We start from the raw sequence: 18,793 nt of genomic DNA, 5'->3' as shown, positions 1-18,793 counted from the left end.
ATTGCTTTAGTTGTTAGTCTTATTTATTTTTGTCTGTTTTGTATGTCTAAAACACATAAAAAAAAATCGAACAGAACTCCAAGGAAACCAAACAAACTCGTGCCAACAATCAAGCATCCTAGCAACCATCCGACTGGCAGTCAGTCGAACAACTCGTCGGCATCGAAGCGGATCAACATGAACATTACCTCGACAGTTTGGTGAGTTTAAACGAAATCCACGCAAAGCTGATATATGACCTGGCCATATCATACAGCTGGTGCAACATTTGGGACAAGGACACCCTCTGGAACGTGGGCCCAGATGTCCTGTGCCTGCGCAATGGCAACACCATCAAATTCATCAACATGCAGACAAAAGCCGTCAGCTATTTCAAGGCGGAGACGGCGGCCACCGGACTGAGCATCAGCGTCTTTACTGGCCACAATCGCTTTCCGCTGTTCGCCTTTGCCGAGGTGGTCCTGCGGCCCCAAATCTATGTCTACCGCTATCCGGACTTCACCAAGTTCAGCGTCATTCCCCGTAAGTAGCAGGGAGGTGGCTTGCCTTGAGTAGATCAAACAATCTCTGCACCCTTCTTTGGCAGCCGAAATGATTACCTACTCGGATATCCGATTCTCGGAATTTGATACGCTGATCGGTGTTGGCGGACACCCCCATTTTCCGGTAGCCGTTTTCAACTACCGCACCGCCGTCCTGATCCTGAAACAAAACACCGGGGTGTCCACTGTGCCGCGTAGCCTTGTACTGAGCTACAACACGCTGCCCAGCATCGTGCAATTCTACAAGCAGGAGAAGACCATCCTGAACTATGAAATCTGCACCATGGAAAAAGAGTCCTACCTGCACAAGGTAATGAATCTGGAAATAAGCAACGACTTCATCAAGTCTATCGGCAACGATCGCTTCCTCACCTTCGCCGATGATGACCACCTATACGTGGTCAACGACTTTGGAAACATGTTCCTTGTGGAATTGGCCGCCTTCGCCCTGAAGCCCCAGTGGCGTCCGATCTACGAGACAGATCAGGTAGCGGCTCCCTATGCCCACTCTATCGCTGCCCACCGCGGCGGGCTGGTTATCTCCAACACTTCACACGCCTACTTCGTGAAGAAAAAGTCGGGCTCCTTTCACGTGGGTTCACTGTTCCTAGCTATCTATCGGTAGAGATTAAATTAATCGAATCTGATTTCCTGCAGCTTGAGTGGAAGCTGGAGGGCCTTCTGCAGGACGTCACCCGTTTCCTCAGCAACATGAACGGCGAGCTGTATGCCGAGCGTGGGCCAGGCCACATCGACCAGGTGGTGGTGGACAAGTCCGGAGCGGTGACGCTGGAGTGCGTAGTGCCCACGGGAATGCCGGCGATCTCCTTCCGGGTGCTGCCCGGCCTGAAGGACGAGAGTGTGTGCGTGCTGTACAGCGACCGGCTGGCCATGATGGACCTGGCCAAGGGCCACACACTCAGCGAGGTGATGGTGCCATGGGCCTGCGTCATGGCCAATCACCGCAGCCAGGCCATCGTGGCCGTTGGCACCCTAGACTCCCGCATCGTGCTTGTCCATTTCGAGCGGGCCGCCTTGCCGCACGTGCTCTGTGAGCTCCAGACGGCGACGCCAGCCGTGGTGGCCCTGGAGTTAAACGACAGTTGGCTGGTATTCCAGGACCAGAGCCGCACGCTGCAGGTGGTCCAGGTCGAAAACAGGCCGCACAAGCTGACTCACTACTTCGAGATGAGCCTGCCGGTGCTGGAGGAGGTCTTCGTGCACACATTCCTACTGGCCGACGGCCCGCGTCTTATGGTCTTCATCCACCGGGACCCGAAGATGAAACGTCCAGGCTACGCCACCGAGCTCTGGGTCCTCACCTGGGGCAAGGACCGGCGACTGCATCGCCGCGAGTATGTTCTGCCGAAACAATACAACTACATCGGTGTCCAGCCGCCGGTGGGCCGATGGGCGCTGATCGAGATCGTGGCCTCCGAGTACAACACCTTAAACTTTGATCAGTTCACGCTGAACGAGCGCGACGAGGTGCAGTGGGTGGCCTCCACTAAGTCGGAGCACTTTAGTTACATCCTTGGCCTGGGCATGACCAAGCATCTGGTCACCTGGAGCCTCGGGGGCATTCTCGTTCACTTCAAGCAGCACAAGCGGTCCAAGAAGCCGTTCATGGTCTGCCGCTACCTCAACGTCGGATTGCAGACCGAGTACATCCTGCGGGTCAGAGAGTGCTTCAATTCAAAGTGAGTTGGCTTGAACTGGGAGAGATAGAACCTAAGACCTGGTTTCATTCCGTATCCCCTCAGATACCTGATCATTCTGCTGGCCGACAAGAGTCTGCGGGTGACGCGGCTGCCCTCGCTGGCGGACTTTGTGCGGGACAACCAGGCCCTGCCGCTGCCCAACGAGGAGAGCGGTCCCTACTACGTCGACCAGGCGTGCCACAAGGTGGACATGTTCATGCCGCTGAGCATGCGGCAGGAGGTGAAGGAGGAGTACACTCCCGCGGAATTGCTCAAGCAGCAAAAGCTGTTCAAGATGATTGAGCAGTTCTCCGCCAAGGTGACGGAGCTGATCGACTACGACATCTCCAAGACCGGCAAGACAAAGGGCATCTTCAAAAAGTTCTGCTTCCACTACAGCTGGCTAGACCGGCTCACCGAGGAGGCGCACAAGCTGTGCGCCCTGGAGCGCGCCTCGCTGGAGGAGGCCATTGCGGACCAGGCGCGTATTCGCGACTGGATCATGCGCCTAGTGACCCGCGACGCGGTCAGCATCAACTACCGGGTGCGCTCCATCTTTGCCGACGCCAATTTCGAGAGCTTTGCCTTTCGGCGCAAGCTGGAGATGACCGAGTTCGATCTCTATCGCTTCTACGACCTGGAGGACCATATACGCCTCTCTCAGGTCTCGATGGACGAGGAGGAGTTCCAGCCGCCTGCAGGCCAGGTTCAGAGCCACGGCCCTCCTCCGGGGGTGGAGGACATGGAGCTGGGCGAGGAGGAGGAAGCGGATGAGGGCCCCCAGGGCTTGAAAGAGCTCAAGCAGTTCGTGGTGCAGGGGAGCAGCGTGTACGAGCACATCATGGCGCCCGTCTTCCAGCTGCAGGACAAGAACATGGTGACCTCCAACCAGGTGTTTAACTACAACTGCAAGATCCGCTACTACCTGAGCGACCCGCTCAAGCAAGAGTTCAACAAGTACTTCCACGAGGCCCAGCAGCTCAAGCAGGCCACTATTGACAACGTGCTCAACACGAACGTGGTGCTCTACAAGATCTACGACAACATGAACATCATGCTGCGACTGCTCAACATGGAGCAGTTTACGAAGCCTGATCTCACTGTGCCAGCGCTGGAGCAGGACGAGATGATTAAGCGGATCATGGAGGTGGACGACTCAGAAATCAAGGCGATCAATCGACGCAAGCCCAAGACCATCGATACCGGCGGCAAGAAGGGTCGCCTTCTCCTCTGGAGCAAAGAGTTCTGGTCGCGGGCCCTCATCGTGATGATGGATGGCGTGCTGGAGAAGCTCTGGGAGGAGGAGATCAAGAAGAACATACCGGAGCCGGAGTTCATGGCAAAGAAGCAGCCGCACGAGTACAATCTCGAGGAGCAGAAGATATTCCGCGCCTACGAGGAGGCGGTGCGTCTGCTGGAGTTGGACCGCCGCAAGTACCTCCGCATCCTGCACGAAAACGAGGAGAAGACGCTGGCTCTCAAGTCCTCCCAGATCCTAAAGTTGAACCAGCGCGTGGCCGAGTTAATGATCATGAAGCTCAAGTACGACTTCGCGCTCAAGCAGAGCCAGCTGCGCCTGCTCACGCTGGAGAAGACCAACTTCAGCCGCGTGCAGCTGCGCAAGCGGATCGGGCTGTTCAGCCGTGATGTGGGAAAATTAAACGAATTAATCATTCGCATTGGTCAGCTCTCCGACTTCTGGGAGAAATCCGTGGCGGATGTAAAGGCCCGGTTGGAGGCCCAGCAGACCCGTGACCGCGCCGTAGAGCGGCACTTCCGCAGCAACTTTCTACCGACGGTGCCGCACGCCACCCACGAGATGACCAAGCTGTTTAAGAAGCGGCCCAAGCTTCCGCCCAAGGTCTTCAACTCGGTGCTCATCTGCATGGAGGCCTCCAATAAGCTGAGCGGCAAGCCCAGCCAGCGCACCCCGTTTCCGTTGCCCACCGACGTCCAGGACTTCCTCAACCACCTCGCCGAATTCGACCAGCCTAAACAGTGTCCGCCGCAGGTGGACTCAAAGACCTGGGACACCTTCGTCAAGCTCCGTCGCCAGAAGCTGGAGAACGAGATGAGGCTGAAGGGCATCGGCTACCAGCTGCTGGACAGTCAGACCTTCTACAGCCTCCTCCAAAAGAGCATTGCGGCGCTGCGCGAGTCCAAGGAGGAGACGCAGCGTAGCTGGCAGGAGAGCATCCAGCATTACGTGAGTAGTTCGCCATAAACGTAGTATACTTTTAGGCTCACTCTGAAACTCACTATTGTTACAGCTGGAGGGAATGCGGAATATGACGCTCCAGGTGACCCTTTCGATGGGCCAGGTGGAGGTCAGTGTGATGGGCGAGTTCACAAACCTGTCCAACACGGTTCTCATGCACGTGGACGACATCAACGATGTGAATCGGCAGATACAGGTGGGTTCGCCCAGTAATATAAGTAGCTAAACGAGTGACTTCCCCGATCAACTCAAACATCTAGGAAGCCGGAAACATGAAGATCAAAGCCATGGAGCGTGTGGCCATTTTCCGGCGCCAGGTGATCTTTAAGGAGTGGGAGCACAAGCTGTACAAGGCCAACATAGCATATTTGAAGTACATGCTGGATGCCATCGAGCGGTGCAAGGTCTCGCTGGAGTTTCTCACCATCCTGCGGAACTGGGACAAAATCAAGACAGATCGCCAAAAGTTCATAGCCACGGCCATCGAACGGGTCATCGAACAGAAGATCGCCGCTTTCAGGAAGCACATCGAACGCATGTAAGCCCCCCTCGGTTCATATAATCAATAACGATTCCGGATTGAAAACAAACCTGTTGCCATCCCAGAAACCTCAAAATCGACACGGTGAAGGCCCAGACCCTGGAGGTGAAGCAGAATAGCCACGCCATAGACCTCAAGATAGAGCGGATCAAGGTGGACGTCACACTCCAGAATTCCTTCCGCGACACCATGATGGAGGAGAAGCGGGATCGCGAGCAGCGCGAACGGTAAGATAACCTGTTGGGCACCGGCAGAAATCTTTAAGCTTGGTATTTCTAAGGGTATACTTAAAAAAATTTAATTTAGTTTCGGCATAATTTTAAGCATTAATAATGATTTTCCTTATTTTATTATTTAGATTAACTCAAATTTTGTTGCTTCTTTAATTAGTATACCCTTGCAGGGAATTATAATTTCCCACCTTATAAATTTTATATATTTTTAATCAGCATCAATCTAGCATGGTCACTGAATTAGATTAAAAATATTTCAAATTTTTAATTTAAGACCTTAAAGATTATTTCTTTAATATTTTAAATTGATAAAAGAAGCATCTAAAAAGAGGACCTCAAACCCAAATAATGATAATCAGCATACACCCTACATTTTTTTTATTTTTACTTCATGTGGTTTTAAATATATTTAATAAATATATATTTTAATTTAAAAACATTTTTTCTTCCCAACTCTAAATTTAAAACTATTATTAATTTTTGGTTACATTTTTTCTTCCCTTCCCTGCAGAATGTTGCAAATAAAGACCCATCGGCAGCTGATGGACAACGTGCGCCGTCACTACGCCCATGTACTGGAGCTGCAGACGATCTTGGAGCTGCTGCGCTTGCGAACCTACCCCACGCTGGGCCCGCCTTTGCCCCAATGCCACCCGCCGGTGCCGGAGCACATCCTCGGCTCGGTGCACTAAGAAAGTTACCAAAAACTCTCCGCCAGCTCACGCTACTTGACGAAATTGCAATTAAATATTTTCATAGCGCCAAATGAAAACGAATTAGCCTTCTGCCTACTGCTGCCACTTGATTGTGTTTGTTTTTGTGTCTGGCCAGAATTACTGAAATTACCAAGAGACGGGGGCTAAAAGGCATCCCCTTTGAGCCCTCTCGCTGCCGCTCAGCTCGTTGCTCCCAAGGGGGAAATGAACTTGGCCAGACTGGGAAAGGGAAACACCTTCGACATCGCACTTCACTTTAGATTGTTTTAATGGAAAGCTCTTGAAACTCGGGCCGAGATTCAGAGGAAGGGGTTTATTTTACATTTTAAATTAGCATATATATATTCAAATTGTTTACTCTACCCACAGGGATTAATCTTTGTATTTACTATTTGCAATTGTATTTCAAATATCAACAAACACACAATGTGGTCCCAAAGCCTCTGCCCTTATCTGTCCCCCAAACTGTACTTTTTGTTGTCTCAGTATGTGTCTTTTTAAAACCGATTTGCAAATCATTCCGGAAAAGTACATATAAAAACTTATACGTGCGAGCGTAATTAAAAGCTTTGACCCCCGAAGGTCAAAGCGAGCTATAGCTTCCAAAGTGGGCAAATAGTAGTACATTTCTCAGCTGCGCGCAGAATCAAATACCTATGAGTTAATCTCGCTGAAAATATTAGATTTATTTCTGTCGTAGAGGGGCACATGCATAATGACAATGCAAATTCGATGAAAAGTGGGGCAGCTTATCAGCTCTTATCAGGAGACTGTATGGCCACGTGCTTTTTCTTAACGGATGCTGTCAATCGAAAATAAAACAAGAGCAACTAATAACAGTAAAGGGAGACGGAGTGGTTATCAGGAAAATAGAAAAGAAAAGGCGGGGTACAAAAATAAATACTTACAATTAAATTTAATTAGCTATAGTAACAATTTTTATTGGAGAAAAACAGAGACATGTATTCTAAATAAATTAATGGCCAGTTTGTTAAGTTATAAATAAGTTTATTTAATATATAAAGGGTGTTTATGTTTAAAGCTTCATTTAATATTCAAGATCCCTATATATGTACATATATCTCTTAGGTACTTTCCGACAAACACTACTAGCTAGCTACGGATAATGCTTAGCTGTTAGACACGCATCTGTCTATACACACAACTATACTTTTATATAAATACAAATTTTGAATACAGCAAAGTCACAGCAGTCGATCTGAACAATCCGACGGGAAAATGTCAGCTTATCGCGGTTTTCTAAGCGTTTCTAAGCGGCCTACCCTCGCAGCTGCTGATAAGCCAGGCTGCCGAGCTCGAATTCGGGGCGTCTACGGCGCAAAACGAGGTGTCGTTATGGGCAGTTTGCCTTTAACTTAGTCAGTACTCAAGTCGACGTTCCCCCGTCTAGCAGCAGTTACAGAAAATACCCCAAAATGGCCAAGATTGCAGTGATCTTCGTTCTCTTCGCCCTGTGCTCGGTAAGTTTGAACATCCGCCAATCGCAGGACTGGCCGGATCCTGTAAGCATGAACTAAGCCGATTCTGCTTTCAGGTGGCCATGTCCGCCCGCATCACTCGTGAGGAGCCAAATGCCTTCCAGCCTCTTCTTGACAGTCTAAAGGCAATCACAGACGCTGCACAACAATTTGTGAATGACCCAAAAACCCAGGTAAGGCTAATCGAAGACTAGGTCTAACTAAATACTGTATACACATAATTCTTTCCTTAAACAGGCTCAAGTGAAGACTCTTGAGGACAAAGCTCAGGAACTTCTTAAGAAGGGTGGCGAACAGTTCCAGCAAGCAGCCGGAGAATTCCAAGGTAACCTTCAGGAACTTGCTAAGAATAGCGAAGGAACCTTCAAAGAGCTCACCGAAACTGCCAAGAAGGCCTTTGACGATTTGACCAAGAACAAGAAGAACTAAAGCTCTGTAAAATGGTGATTTAATCGATCATCTCAAAAGTACCAAATAAATGATAAAACTTTAAATCTAAACAAGTTTTCTCTCTGTGTGGCTTAGTAGCCAACAAAAGTCAGTTGGTATTATGGCGTTTCTTAATTAATTTCCCCAGCATTAAGCCCCGAAATGGGTTTGAAAAGAAAGGCTTGCAAGGGAGCAGGCTTCTTCCACTTCTCAGCTAGCCCTGTCTACCTTCTGGCTAAAATTCCGAAAATTCTGGAAGACCTTTGCAAAGGAAAATTAAATAAACTTTTAAAATTTTTTAAATAAATAAGAATAAATTAAACTTTGTCTCGTCATTAAAAATTCTAGTTACTCTTCACAATTAATTTAATTCGTCTGATTCCTTTAGAAAATTAATATATACCAAATGGAATTATCACTTATTCGATTAATATGGAAAAGAATATACATTAAATACCACACTTGAAATATAAACGATTTTAAAAGATAACATTTTTTATAAAATCTTTGAAGCACTATAAAGTCTAAAATCCCATAAACATCACGTTTTTTCAATGATCGTCCCAGTCCAAATAATCGTAACAGCTCTTTGCGAGACTAAAAATATCTTAGATTATTAGATAAGGTAAAAGTTTAACCGTAAAACAAAAAAAAAATAAAAGTTTAGCAAGATTTGAAGTATAACCAGCCAAAATAGGAACGCTCTTTATTAGACCTACCGTAATGGGATCACTTAGTGTCGGTGCTGGCTATATACTTAAACGTAACCCAACTTCAAGCCATGAAACGGTGTAATAAAGAGCACTCTTTTGAGATTCATATACGTAAAGCAAGCAGCCCTAACATCCAGGGGACAGCGAACCTATAAACAGAACTAGGGTCAATCCAGCCTGACTTTGGGTGTGTGTAGTTGTGGCGATAAGACGACTCCGATCCGGCTGCGTCGCAAAACTAGCTGTCGTCATGGGCAGCTTTTCAAGCGCTCAATCAGTACTAAAGTCGACGTTACCAGGTCCACAGGTTGACGCGAGAGCAGAACCAGCAGAAAACAATAACTGAAAATGGCCAAGTTGGCAGTGATCCTTTTCCTTTTCGCCCTGTGCGCCGTAAGTCCGATGACCGATGTCCTGGCGGAGGATGCTGAACGCTTGAAGTGGACTCACCAGACACTCTAACTCTGCTTTCAGGTGGCCATGTCCGCGCGCATTGCTCGTGAGGAGCCAACACTGAAACCTTTTGAACCTAAATCTGTTCTGTTTCCGGAATTTATAATCCAATTGCTAGAAGTTTTGCAGAATCCAGATATGCAGGTAATATTAATCGAAAAATGTTTTTAAAATTATCTGATATCAAGTTCATTGATTCACAAGGTCCAGGAGCTGGTCTCGGCAACCCCCAAGCCTTAAGTTAAAACTAAAATTGTGCTGAACATGTATTTGTTTAAATGTGTGTTATCTTTTCTGAAAATATAATTGAGAGCTTAGAAAGACTAAAAGATTAATCCTCTTTCCAACTATAAATAGTTAATTATATGAACCTACTGACGAGCCAATACTGAAGCTGTAACCCTCATAAGTAACTGGCAATTATTGCAAATTCCAAATTTCGTGCAAACAAATAGCTGTGAAAAGGTGACACCTGTAAAATATTTGTCAGTTATTTTGCACACCTGTCTGAGCAACAAGGATGCGAGCAGGCGGGGCGGCAGGACCCGAAAGCCATGGCTTCGAACATGAATAATGTATTGGCATTTGTATGGCATCACACATCTTCCCATTCCCTTGGCCGCGCACGATTGCATAATATCAAAGTGGATTGTTCCTCTCTGCAGCGGAGCATGTCGAGCTAGGGCCAAGTATACGGAAACGGAAGTAAAGCCGGCAGAGGCGGATAATGCCAAATTGTTGCTTAGACACATTTTATGTACAGCAAACTCAAGTGTGTTTGTGTGAGTGGGTATCTGGGTGTTCATCAATTGGCATCTCTTGTGCAATTTCAATGGCATTGTTGTGTGAAATTTATAAATGTTTTCGTTTCTCTTTTTTCGGGAGGCATTGCTTATTCAAACGCGTCGGGGCTTACTCATCCTGCACAGACCCATTCGCTCTTTGATGTAGTCGAGAATCAAAATTTGTCACACGAATGGGCAAATAAATTAGCTTAGATTGGTTTTAGAGAAATGTTGCTAGAAAAATAAAAATCGAGAAAATCACTTAATATTTTTTTAAAGTAATATGGAATATAATATATATTTTTACTAAGCCCGTTGAAACCAATCTGAGCTTACTTTTTGCCTGTCAATCGCTGGTGCAGCATTCCGAATTTAATTAAAAATTTATTAAATGCTGCAACACATTCGCAGGATAGCGCAGAAGAGACCCAAAGTGGGGGAAGAGGTAGTTGTAAAGGGCTGAAACCTAGTTTCTGCACTGCCGTTTGAAAACTGTTCTCCTCGGCGTTGCACCAAACAATTCCCAAAGCAACAATATGGTTGCCATGTCACGCAGTGCGTGTATGTGTGTGTGTGCTGGTATATGTGAGTGCATTGTAATGCTAATTTAAATAACGATAAGCTCAACAACAGCATCAACAACAACAAAAACAAGTACAACGACAGCGGCAAATGCAACTACAACCATTCTGGTGATGGTGACGGCAACAACAATGGCAACAATAATAGGAAAACAATTTGGCATTCTGTGATTTTGTCATCCTTTCACGATTGTTGTTGTTAGTTTTCCTGCCACTCTCACGCTTAACATGAAAATTCTCTCAGCTGTGTAAAAGCTTAGGCAAAGTCATAAGATTAATAGAGACCACAACTCATTGAAAGGAATTAAATATATCAAATTAAAATAATATAAAATACGAGTCTAAGAATAAACTTAAAATATATAATTTACTTACTCTTGAGCAGTGATCTTTTTGCTTTGGTATAGTCAAGATTTAGCCTTCTTGTTTTTAAACCAAGACCACAAAGGGTATTTACAACGTCTTCTAGTGGCGCAAATAAGTTTCCTTGCCGCTGCAGCATCTGCAGTAAGCCAGACACACACACACACACACACACACACAATATTAGCGGGGCGAGCGAGAAAAACAAATAATAAAGCCACTTGCGCGTATATAGAAAGAAAAACAACGGCGATGGGGAAAAGTTCTGCATACTGGTGTTCGCTGGGCGCCCAGGGAAAAGTTCAGAGGGATGCTGCAGCGACGGCGACGACGACGGCGGCGGCATTATCCTTTCTATCACTTGTCACATTTTCGCATAATGGCGTCATTGCTGGTGCCTGTTGCGAACAATGAATACATTTGTAATGTTAATGGAATGCAACGGGAACTGCGAGGAAGGCGAAACGAGAGCAGCGCCAACCATTTTCCGTCGCCTATTCGTGTATTTGCTTGTGTTTATCAGCCAGTCAGTCGCTTTGGCCCAGAAAAGCAGGGCTTTTCCCATTTCCCACATCCCCAGGCACGCCCACACGCACTGGCAAAGGCTTCGTCAGAAAAAATGTTTTTTGTATTTCGTGCTCAAAGTTGTCGTGGCGTTGGCAGCGTGATAATTTGTGGGAAATAAATATTGTATATTATTTATATATCTAACCTTAAATATTATTAAGTTTAAAAAATGTACATATTAATACAGCGCATTGTCCTTAAGTGAAATATTTTAAGAGCTTTTTGAACTTTTTTTAGAAATCAAATACAAAAGAACTCTATGAAATATATTTGTAAGCTCATTACGCATATCATTTTTAGAATCCCTCAAATACTTTATTTTAATATTTAATTATTCTGTTAATATAATCTATTTCATGGTTAACGTTTTCTAAAAACGTAAACTCGGAATTAAAAATGTTCTTTTATAATTAATACTTACAATATATTCGGCAACATCTCCTCACGCTGACAGCCCTATGTGCGCCCTTATTCAATATGCCTAGTGCAGTGCATCGAAGCATAAAATAACGTACAATTTTTATTAGAAATATAAACAGCTAAAAGCAAATGCAAGAGCATACACACACACATACACCCATTTATGGTTGCATAGACGCACAATGTGGCAGCCACAATAAAGAAATAAAAGACTCAGCAGCAGCAACTGAAGCAACAGCAACATAAGCCTCATCGTCTCCGTTGTCGTAGCGACATCAACAAAAAGCACAAAAGCATTTGCATTGCAAATGCAACATAATGCACAACAACACACACATACACACGCTGGCACGCTGACAGACACATTTGCTTGCCACTTCCGAAGGATGTTGCTCCTTGCTCGTTGCCCAGCAGCAACAGCAGCAACAACACCAAAGTATTTGCCTTGACAAGTATTTAAGTTCCTTCGCTGGCGCTGCAGGACTCGCAGGACTTTATATGCACGCATACATAACTTTTCTGCATGCATTTTAATGCCATCGAAAAGCCGGCTTTCAAATATGTATATCAAGGTGCATGGAGGCACAACTACCATAAACTTCAATATTATTGGAGGAGCAAGGGCTTCATGATTACCAATAAATATAAAAATATCCTCCACCGGAATAAACTGGGCATCTTGTCATGCAAATAAATGGGTGCAAAAGGGAAAAGTAATTTTAGTTTGGATTATTCTTGATAAGCGTCAACAGGCCAAGCAATCCAGCCAAGCTTTTACTTTTGTAAAATCACAAAAAATCTACACTTTTCATGGAAGCTCTTTCAAGATCTTCGTAGTACTCTCTAAGCCACTCAGCAACAGCTTCGGGCCATAGATTGCCTTTTGCCAAGGACTCTAAACCACAACCTTTTGTCTCATCAAGTGAGTTAGTTGAGTTGGAGTCTCGCGACTCGCGGCAGCCCTTTTGCATATTCATGTATTCCGGCAACGAAAATTGACGGCAACAGCTGCCTGCTTGGCCCTAAGACCGCGGAGTGCTGTTTGCAGACAGCGTTGGCCAGGAAGTCCTCGATGACATCCTTGTGAGCACTCGGCTGTGGCCGCGTTGATTTGCAGGCAGCAATCCCGACGGTTCGTTTGCTCCTGCTGCCGTTTTGTATGAATATGCATGAGCAGTTGAGCAGTTACAAGCCATCAAAACATGCCACACACACTCGGCGAAAAAAAGCCAACCGACTACAGTAGTAACTGCAGTGTCGAGGATCTCCTAACCTTATACTACCTAATATTGCTCTGATCCCTTAGATCTTTAGCTCAATCCGTAATCTATATCCAGTTCCTACTTTATACCCACGAATTGCTGTAGAAAACCAAGAATTGCTTTAAAACTAAAAAGATGAGCCGCCGTTTGCCTTCCGCTTGCCATGTGAAATTCAACCGCGTGGCTAACGAGTATATCGTTAGAGCCAAAGCCAGTATATCCTGGCGAGGCGGCATGGCCAATGCCAGCAGCAGCAGCAACAGCAGCAGCACATCGTGGCGTATACTTGATGTCCGCCTCTGTTGTTTGACGTGTTGAGTTTAATTGGAACACTCCACGACGACGACAGCGACGTCGCGGGTTTTTCGTCGGTTGGCGGAGCCGCCATCGCTTTTGATGTAGCCACCTGCCCCACCCCATTGCCTGTCCACCTGCCTGCACCACCCTTCTTCCCCCATTTGCTGCGGCATTAATTCATGCAGTTTCAAAGCTGCCAGCACAAGCAACACATATTCATTTAGTTGATTCTTTTTTGTTGCACCTCCTTTTTCGCACACACAAAAGGATACCCTTTTCAGTGTTAGTTAGCGCCCAGACTATCCTTCCTTTTTTGCCATCATTAAAGCGCGTGTAGCAGCTGGAGGAGGAGCAGAAGGTCCTCCGGGGTGAACACTTTATTAAAATCCAGACTCCAGAGTTCATGACGGAGGTTGATGGGCGTCGGCGGATATAGAGGTGCTGGGAGAAACGCGTCGTTGGCAAGCACTTAATGTGCCCTCTAACTTTAATGCCGATCGGGTTCATGTTTAGAGCTTTCTGAGCAAGAATTGCGTTACGGGAAACCAGCGTAGAAACTTTCCAAAGACTTGTAGTTATCAAAATTGTGTTTATAATTTACACAACCAAAACGAATGAACAATTTTGGGTAGCGAGATTGCTCGACGCCAGTTCGACCTTGTTTTTAATAAATAGAGCGATAGGAGAGGCTTATAAAAGCTAGCCATAGTTGGAAATTTCTACAAAGACTTCGAAACTGAGCAGCAGCTTATCAGTTAAGGTCAGGAATTGATTGTACAAAACAAGTTGAGCCCACAAAATCTCAGAAAACTAGAAGTTATCAATCTAAGCACTTAAAACAATACAAAATATACAGCTTTATATAATACAAATATTTAAAAAATAGCAAAAACCGAATTGCAAAAATCTTCTTATATTTTGTAACAATTTAAGGAAGTAAACTCTTTATACAAACTCTTTAAAAATGTACAAAGCTTAGTAGATTTCACCATATATTTAGGAATACCCCGGCCTATATTTGTAACAAAGTCTTTGGGTAAATATCAAATCAAATATCATTCGATTCGGCAATGAGTTAAGGCAGCTTTTCTCAAGAATCAGAGTATGCAAATATTCTGCCATCACCCATAATCCTCAACTATCATAAAGTGTACCGCCATTACGTCAAATCGTTTTTGGGTAAAAGCCCAGACACAAATAATATTCATATTATTATGACAGCGAGGATTTTGTTGCGTCTGTCTGCTTGGGACGCATAAAAATATTGTATTTCAATTGTCAATTGAACTTAGTGCAGTCGACGAGAAAACCCCGAAAAGAAATAAACGAAAATGTAATCAAATCATATGAAAAAGCCACGAAAGTCGAAAGCCCCGAACGAAATAAGATGACTTCGATGTCGATGCCGAGGTTTGCGTCGCCGATTTGCAGTTTGAGCCATGAGGCAGAGGTCCCAGCATACTTTCCTGGGGGGGGGGGCTGACGGATTTCACAACTAAATATCCACGTTTGTGGCTTGTCAATGGTTATTGATTGTCTGGGTGTCATGTGTGTGTAATCCGAAAGGGGACGATGTCGAGTGAGGCGGCGGGGCGGAAGCTTTTAAGACGTTTGCCCCGGCCATCCCGGTACAGAGAGAAAAATAAAGCAATGCTAGCAGATGCCAGAAAATTCTTTTTTTAATATAAAAATACATTTATTTGGGGTTTCTTATATCTATTTAAATATTTTATTATTATATATATTACAAGTACATGATATCTTTGCTTTCTGTGTAGGAGACCATTTGAAATGCGAGACTCTCGTGCTGAGCTCCTTGGCATTTGCATTACACACAACAAGAGCAAGGGAAATAAAAGATTTTTCTCCTTCGAGCAGAGAAATCAGAGCACATAAAAAGTAAAACGCGTTTTCAAATATTCCAAACACAAAAGCGGCTTGGCAAATCCTCGAGAGCTAAGCAGCATATCACAAACGGCTCAGCAAGAAAGCTTCCTGCAGGACACGGCTCAGCCTGACATTGCAATGGGAAAAGAGGAAAATCGGGAAAGGCGAAGGGGCGGAAGAGTGGAAAAGCGGAAGGGGCAAAGGCCTCCAAACGGGGGCTGGCGAAACGTTGACAGTTGAACATGCAGGCGCTGAACGAAAACTTTGTCATAACTTTGCTGAATTAAATTTTGCTAAAAGTCAGCACAACGATTCATCTTGTTCGCTCATTGTTTCTGGCATTGATTGCACTTTTTGGCGGGGGGAAAGTGGAGACTGGAGCCTGGCTTTCACTTTGGCTTAAGTTACTTTCAAGCTGATGAGGCAAAAACTAGGAAGGAGCAGGCAAACTTAAAGTGGAAGAAACTTGTGTGAAGAAGTCGAACATCACATGTTAATAAAATTGATATGAGAGACATCAATTATCAGAGTACATTTTTCAGGAAGTTCTACTGTCTTTCTCTAAATTTTATTTATTTTCTTATTTATTTGAAATAACCCTTTAAGTATCTTAAACTTAATATGGTTATAAAAGCTGGTTATCAGGCTTCTTTAGCCCATCTTCAAGCCTTTAAAACTTCCTTTGCCTCCCTTAACCGAAGCCAATCTTCCCCCACATATCATATTAAAGTTAATTCCCCGATTTCTGGTTTGTCATTTAAATGCTGGCTCGAAATGTGATGCGTATCACGAGAACCCGCATGTCAATCACTGAGATTGAGCAGTGCTACGCGCTCCCCCCAACCCCATATTGATAATGGGGGGGATTGAAACCCCGGCTCGGTTTGGTTTGGTGGTTGGTTTGATGGTGGTTGCTTTGTTGGATGCTAAGCAGCTGCACGTGACTCCCAAAGTGGTGACCCCCTCTCCTCCTCCTATATATGGGTATCCGAATCTGTCTTCGCCTCTGTCTGCATTCCGGGCTTTATCTTTACGGCTCGCCTCACACACGATAGTCGCAGGGCAAACTAGACCTCCCGCAGAAACGAATCATACACCCTCCAGTCCAGGTGAAAGGCGAGCACACTTAAAGTTGCCTCATTAGAGTTGGAGTGCTTGGCCAAGGATATGCTACAGAGAGAGAAAAGTCATGGAAATACAGGTTTTCCAGATTCCCTAGGTTTTAGAATAAATAAGAAAATATTTCCGAATAAAAGTATCTCTTATTTGTTACATATTGGTTTTATCTTTCACCTAAAGATTTATTTTAGAAATATGCTTACTTAGTATAGCTTTAAACTTATTTTCCCCTAAAGAAATTCTACGTTTTCCTCTGTACATCAGTTATTTAGAAGCGTTCAATCAGCAACTGCTCTTGGATAGGAGTGTGCGTGTCAGTCGGTTTTTTGTGCTTTTAGTGGAGTGAGAACACACAATCAAAGGTGTTGAGAATTAGCCCAAGTTTAATGAGGTATCCATCCCATGCCACAGCCCGCAGCCGCATCCTTCGCCCGCCTGCGATTGTCTGGCATTGCAATGCATTGGTGGGTTTTGTTTCTGGCGCACTAAGTAGCTGCTAACCCAGCAAGGGACTTTTTACTTCTGCCGCCTAAGTGGATAATGCATTTCCTCAGCCAAAAAGGAAACAGCAACGCTGGAGCTGCCAGGGCCAAAAGGAACTTGAAAAGGAGTCGCACGCACTCACAGTGACTGGCAGACAAACTCACTTAGACACTGGGACTCGGCCAGACAATTGCCCGGACAGGCGACAAAGTCCAAAGAAGATTTATTTTTTAAATCTAACTGTGTGGAAAAATGAAGTGTCTTTATAATATATATCTAAGTTTACATAAATCTCAATCCAATTATTTTATGGATAAATATCTTAGTCTTCTAAATAAAATTGATCCACCATAGTAAGTCACCATAGTTTTCCCAAGAGCTTCCTTTCAAATATCTTATAATATTTTAATTCCCGTATATCTAGGTTAGTACCTTGACCTTCCTAAACTCGACTACCTTGTCGCCTGTCCATGTAACACAGCAGCAACTGCAATACGCTCCGTTGCACAACCCATCCGGCAACAATAACGAAACACTTAATTCGTCGTCGTCTAGCGACGTCATCAGTAACATTCCTCAGCTCTCCGACACCTTCTCGTCCTGTCCTGCCACGCCCCACAAAGACGAACACCCACACACGCGTCGTTAGCAACTGCAAAAGCACCCGCAAGGTATGCTCTATAAAATTTTACTTAAAATGCCACAGCATTGCCATCGCCCAGCCACGCCCACTCTCTCTCTTTCTTCCTGCGAGTTGCTTAGCCGAAAGTTTTGTAACGAAAATTGCTATAGTCAGAAGTCGAGAAGAGGAGCCAGGATCCTGGCAGGAGCAGAGTGTTGCTTCAGTTTTAGAGGCACAAAGGTAAGGTAAAAAATTATATAGATTTTATTTTTAGAAAATAATTTTAGGGATCAGACATATATGATTTATATAAAAATAATATAAAAGTATCTGTAAATTATAGTTCCGCTTAAAAGTCTATTGAAAGAGATTTCTATATTATCTCGACTCTAGAAACTTACAAATAACTTAAAATATTATTTTTTTGTAAATAATTTTTATAATTTATATACAATGAACAATAGCTAGACGCCTCTAGGGGACAGTGTTTGTAGAGGGCTTTCTTATCCTTATTCTGCTTTCAGTTTAACGCTGCCGCTGCCTGTGCACTTGACTTATAAGCTGCCATATATATTGGCCACGAAGGGATTGGGGGCGGTGACACGCCCACAATACGCTCGCAATTTCACACACATACGTGAGGTAATTTTAAATTGTTTTGGGCAAGTTGCCTTGAGATTTCGGTTCGCCCCAGAAAGTATGCAACGATTTTGTGTCAGCCCCCCCAAGCCCAGCTCATCCTGCTTCCTTCCTCCGTTTGTTTCTTTCCATTTACGCATTGGCGAGCAATGAGCGCAAATTAAGCGCAGCCGGCGGAGTTGGAAAAGAGCAAGAAGCAGCAGCAGATAAGGGCCAAAATGGATGTCTCTCACACAGACATACAGACACTGTCAGACAGCCCGGGTCCTTTGTCCTTTGCGTCCTCATCGCCATCGTCATCGTCGTCTGCTGTTACATCAGCTTGAAAATTAGTTGCTACTTATATGCTTCACTTAGTTTTTCTTAAGTAGCAGGGATCAACTCATATGTACGTGTGTGTGCCAGCAGGTGGGTGTCACTGTCAGAGATGGCACAGGATGTGTCCTGGGAAGTCATGAAGCGGCAGGAATACGTCAAAGTTATGACCGCTACTCAACTTTTTTAATATAAATTTTATTCAAAAGGATATTTATAGATAATATTTTAAAGATTAATTCATAGGTAAAAGCCCCAAAATCAAATTCCAATTTCAAGATATCCTGCCTTCGTTCTCATCACCAGAATGAGTACTCATACCCAACTCCCCTCGACACGACTGAGGGATTATTTTCTTTCTCAAGGTGCATTTTGCACCCGAGCATTTTCTACTTAAGAGAGTCTGTCA

General features: G+C 44.8%; 2 protein-coding genes across 2 annotated transcripts; both read left to right on the top strand.

Annotated features, from left to right (window-relative positions):
* The first annotated feature begins 42 nt into the window (after positions 1–42).
* On the top strand, positions 43–6,034 carry LOC108075319 (uncharacterized). Its single transcript, XM_017167725.2, has 9 exons — positions 43–200; positions 257–522; positions 587–1,134; positions 1,200–2,242; positions 2,306–4,448; positions 4,513–4,656; positions 4,721–4,998; positions 5,067–5,228; positions 5,746–6,034. Exons 1-9 carry the CDS (start codon positions 43–45, stop codon positions 5,924–5,926), a joined length of 4,923 nt encoding a protein of 1,640 aa, XP_017023214.2. The 3' UTR covers positions 5,927–6,034.
* Positions 6,035–7,285: 1,251 nt separating this feature from the next.
* Positions 7,286–7,943, top strand: LOC108075114 (uncharacterized). The gene is made up of 3 exons (XM_017167397.3): positions 7,286–7,431; positions 7,506–7,622; positions 7,687–7,943. Exons 1-3 carry the CDS (start codon positions 7,387–7,389, stop codon positions 7,876–7,878), a joined length of 354 nt encoding a protein of 117 aa, XP_017022886.1. The 5' UTR covers positions 7,286–7,386; the 3' UTR covers positions 7,879–7,943.
* Positions 7,944–18,793: the final 10,850 nt, after the last annotated feature.

This window comes from Drosophila kikkawai, chromosome 3L, assembly GCF_030179895.1.
Source record: "Drosophila kikkawai strain 14028-0561.14 chromosome 3L, DkikHiC1v2, whole genome shotgun sequence".
Classification (NCBI taxonomy): Eukaryota; Metazoa; Arthropoda; class Insecta; order Diptera; family Drosophilidae; genus Drosophila; species Drosophila kikkawai.
This window is presented reverse-complemented; position numbering and strand designations above follow the sequence as displayed.

Excerpts from the sequence above, each read along its gene's own strand:
- LOC108075319 (XM_017167725.2), top strand. The coding sequence starts at position 43 with ATGTCTAAAACACATAAAAAAAAATCGAACAGAACTCCAAGGAAACCA. Across the intron at positions 2,243-2,305 it reads AGAGAGTGCTTCAATTCAAA|ATACCTGATCATTCTGCTGG; the intron begins GTGAGTTGGCTT and ends GTATCCCCTCAG. Across the intron at positions 5,229-5,745 it reads GATCGCGAGCAGCGCGAACG|AATGTTGCAAATAAAGACCC; the intron begins GTAAGATAACCT and ends CCTTCCCTGCAG.
- LOC108075114 (XM_017167397.3), top strand. The coding sequence starts at position 7,387 with ATGGCCAAGATTGCAGTGATCTTCGTTCTCTTCGCCCTGTGCTCG. Across the intron at positions 7,432-7,505 it reads TTCTCTTCGCCCTGTGCTCG|GTGGCCATGTCCGCCCGCAT; the intron begins GTAAGTTTGAAC and ends TTCTGCTTTCAG. Across the intron at positions 7,623-7,686 it reads TGAATGACCCAAAAACCCAG|GCTCAAGTGAAGACTCTTGA; the intron begins GTAAGGCTAATC and ends TTCCTTAAACAG.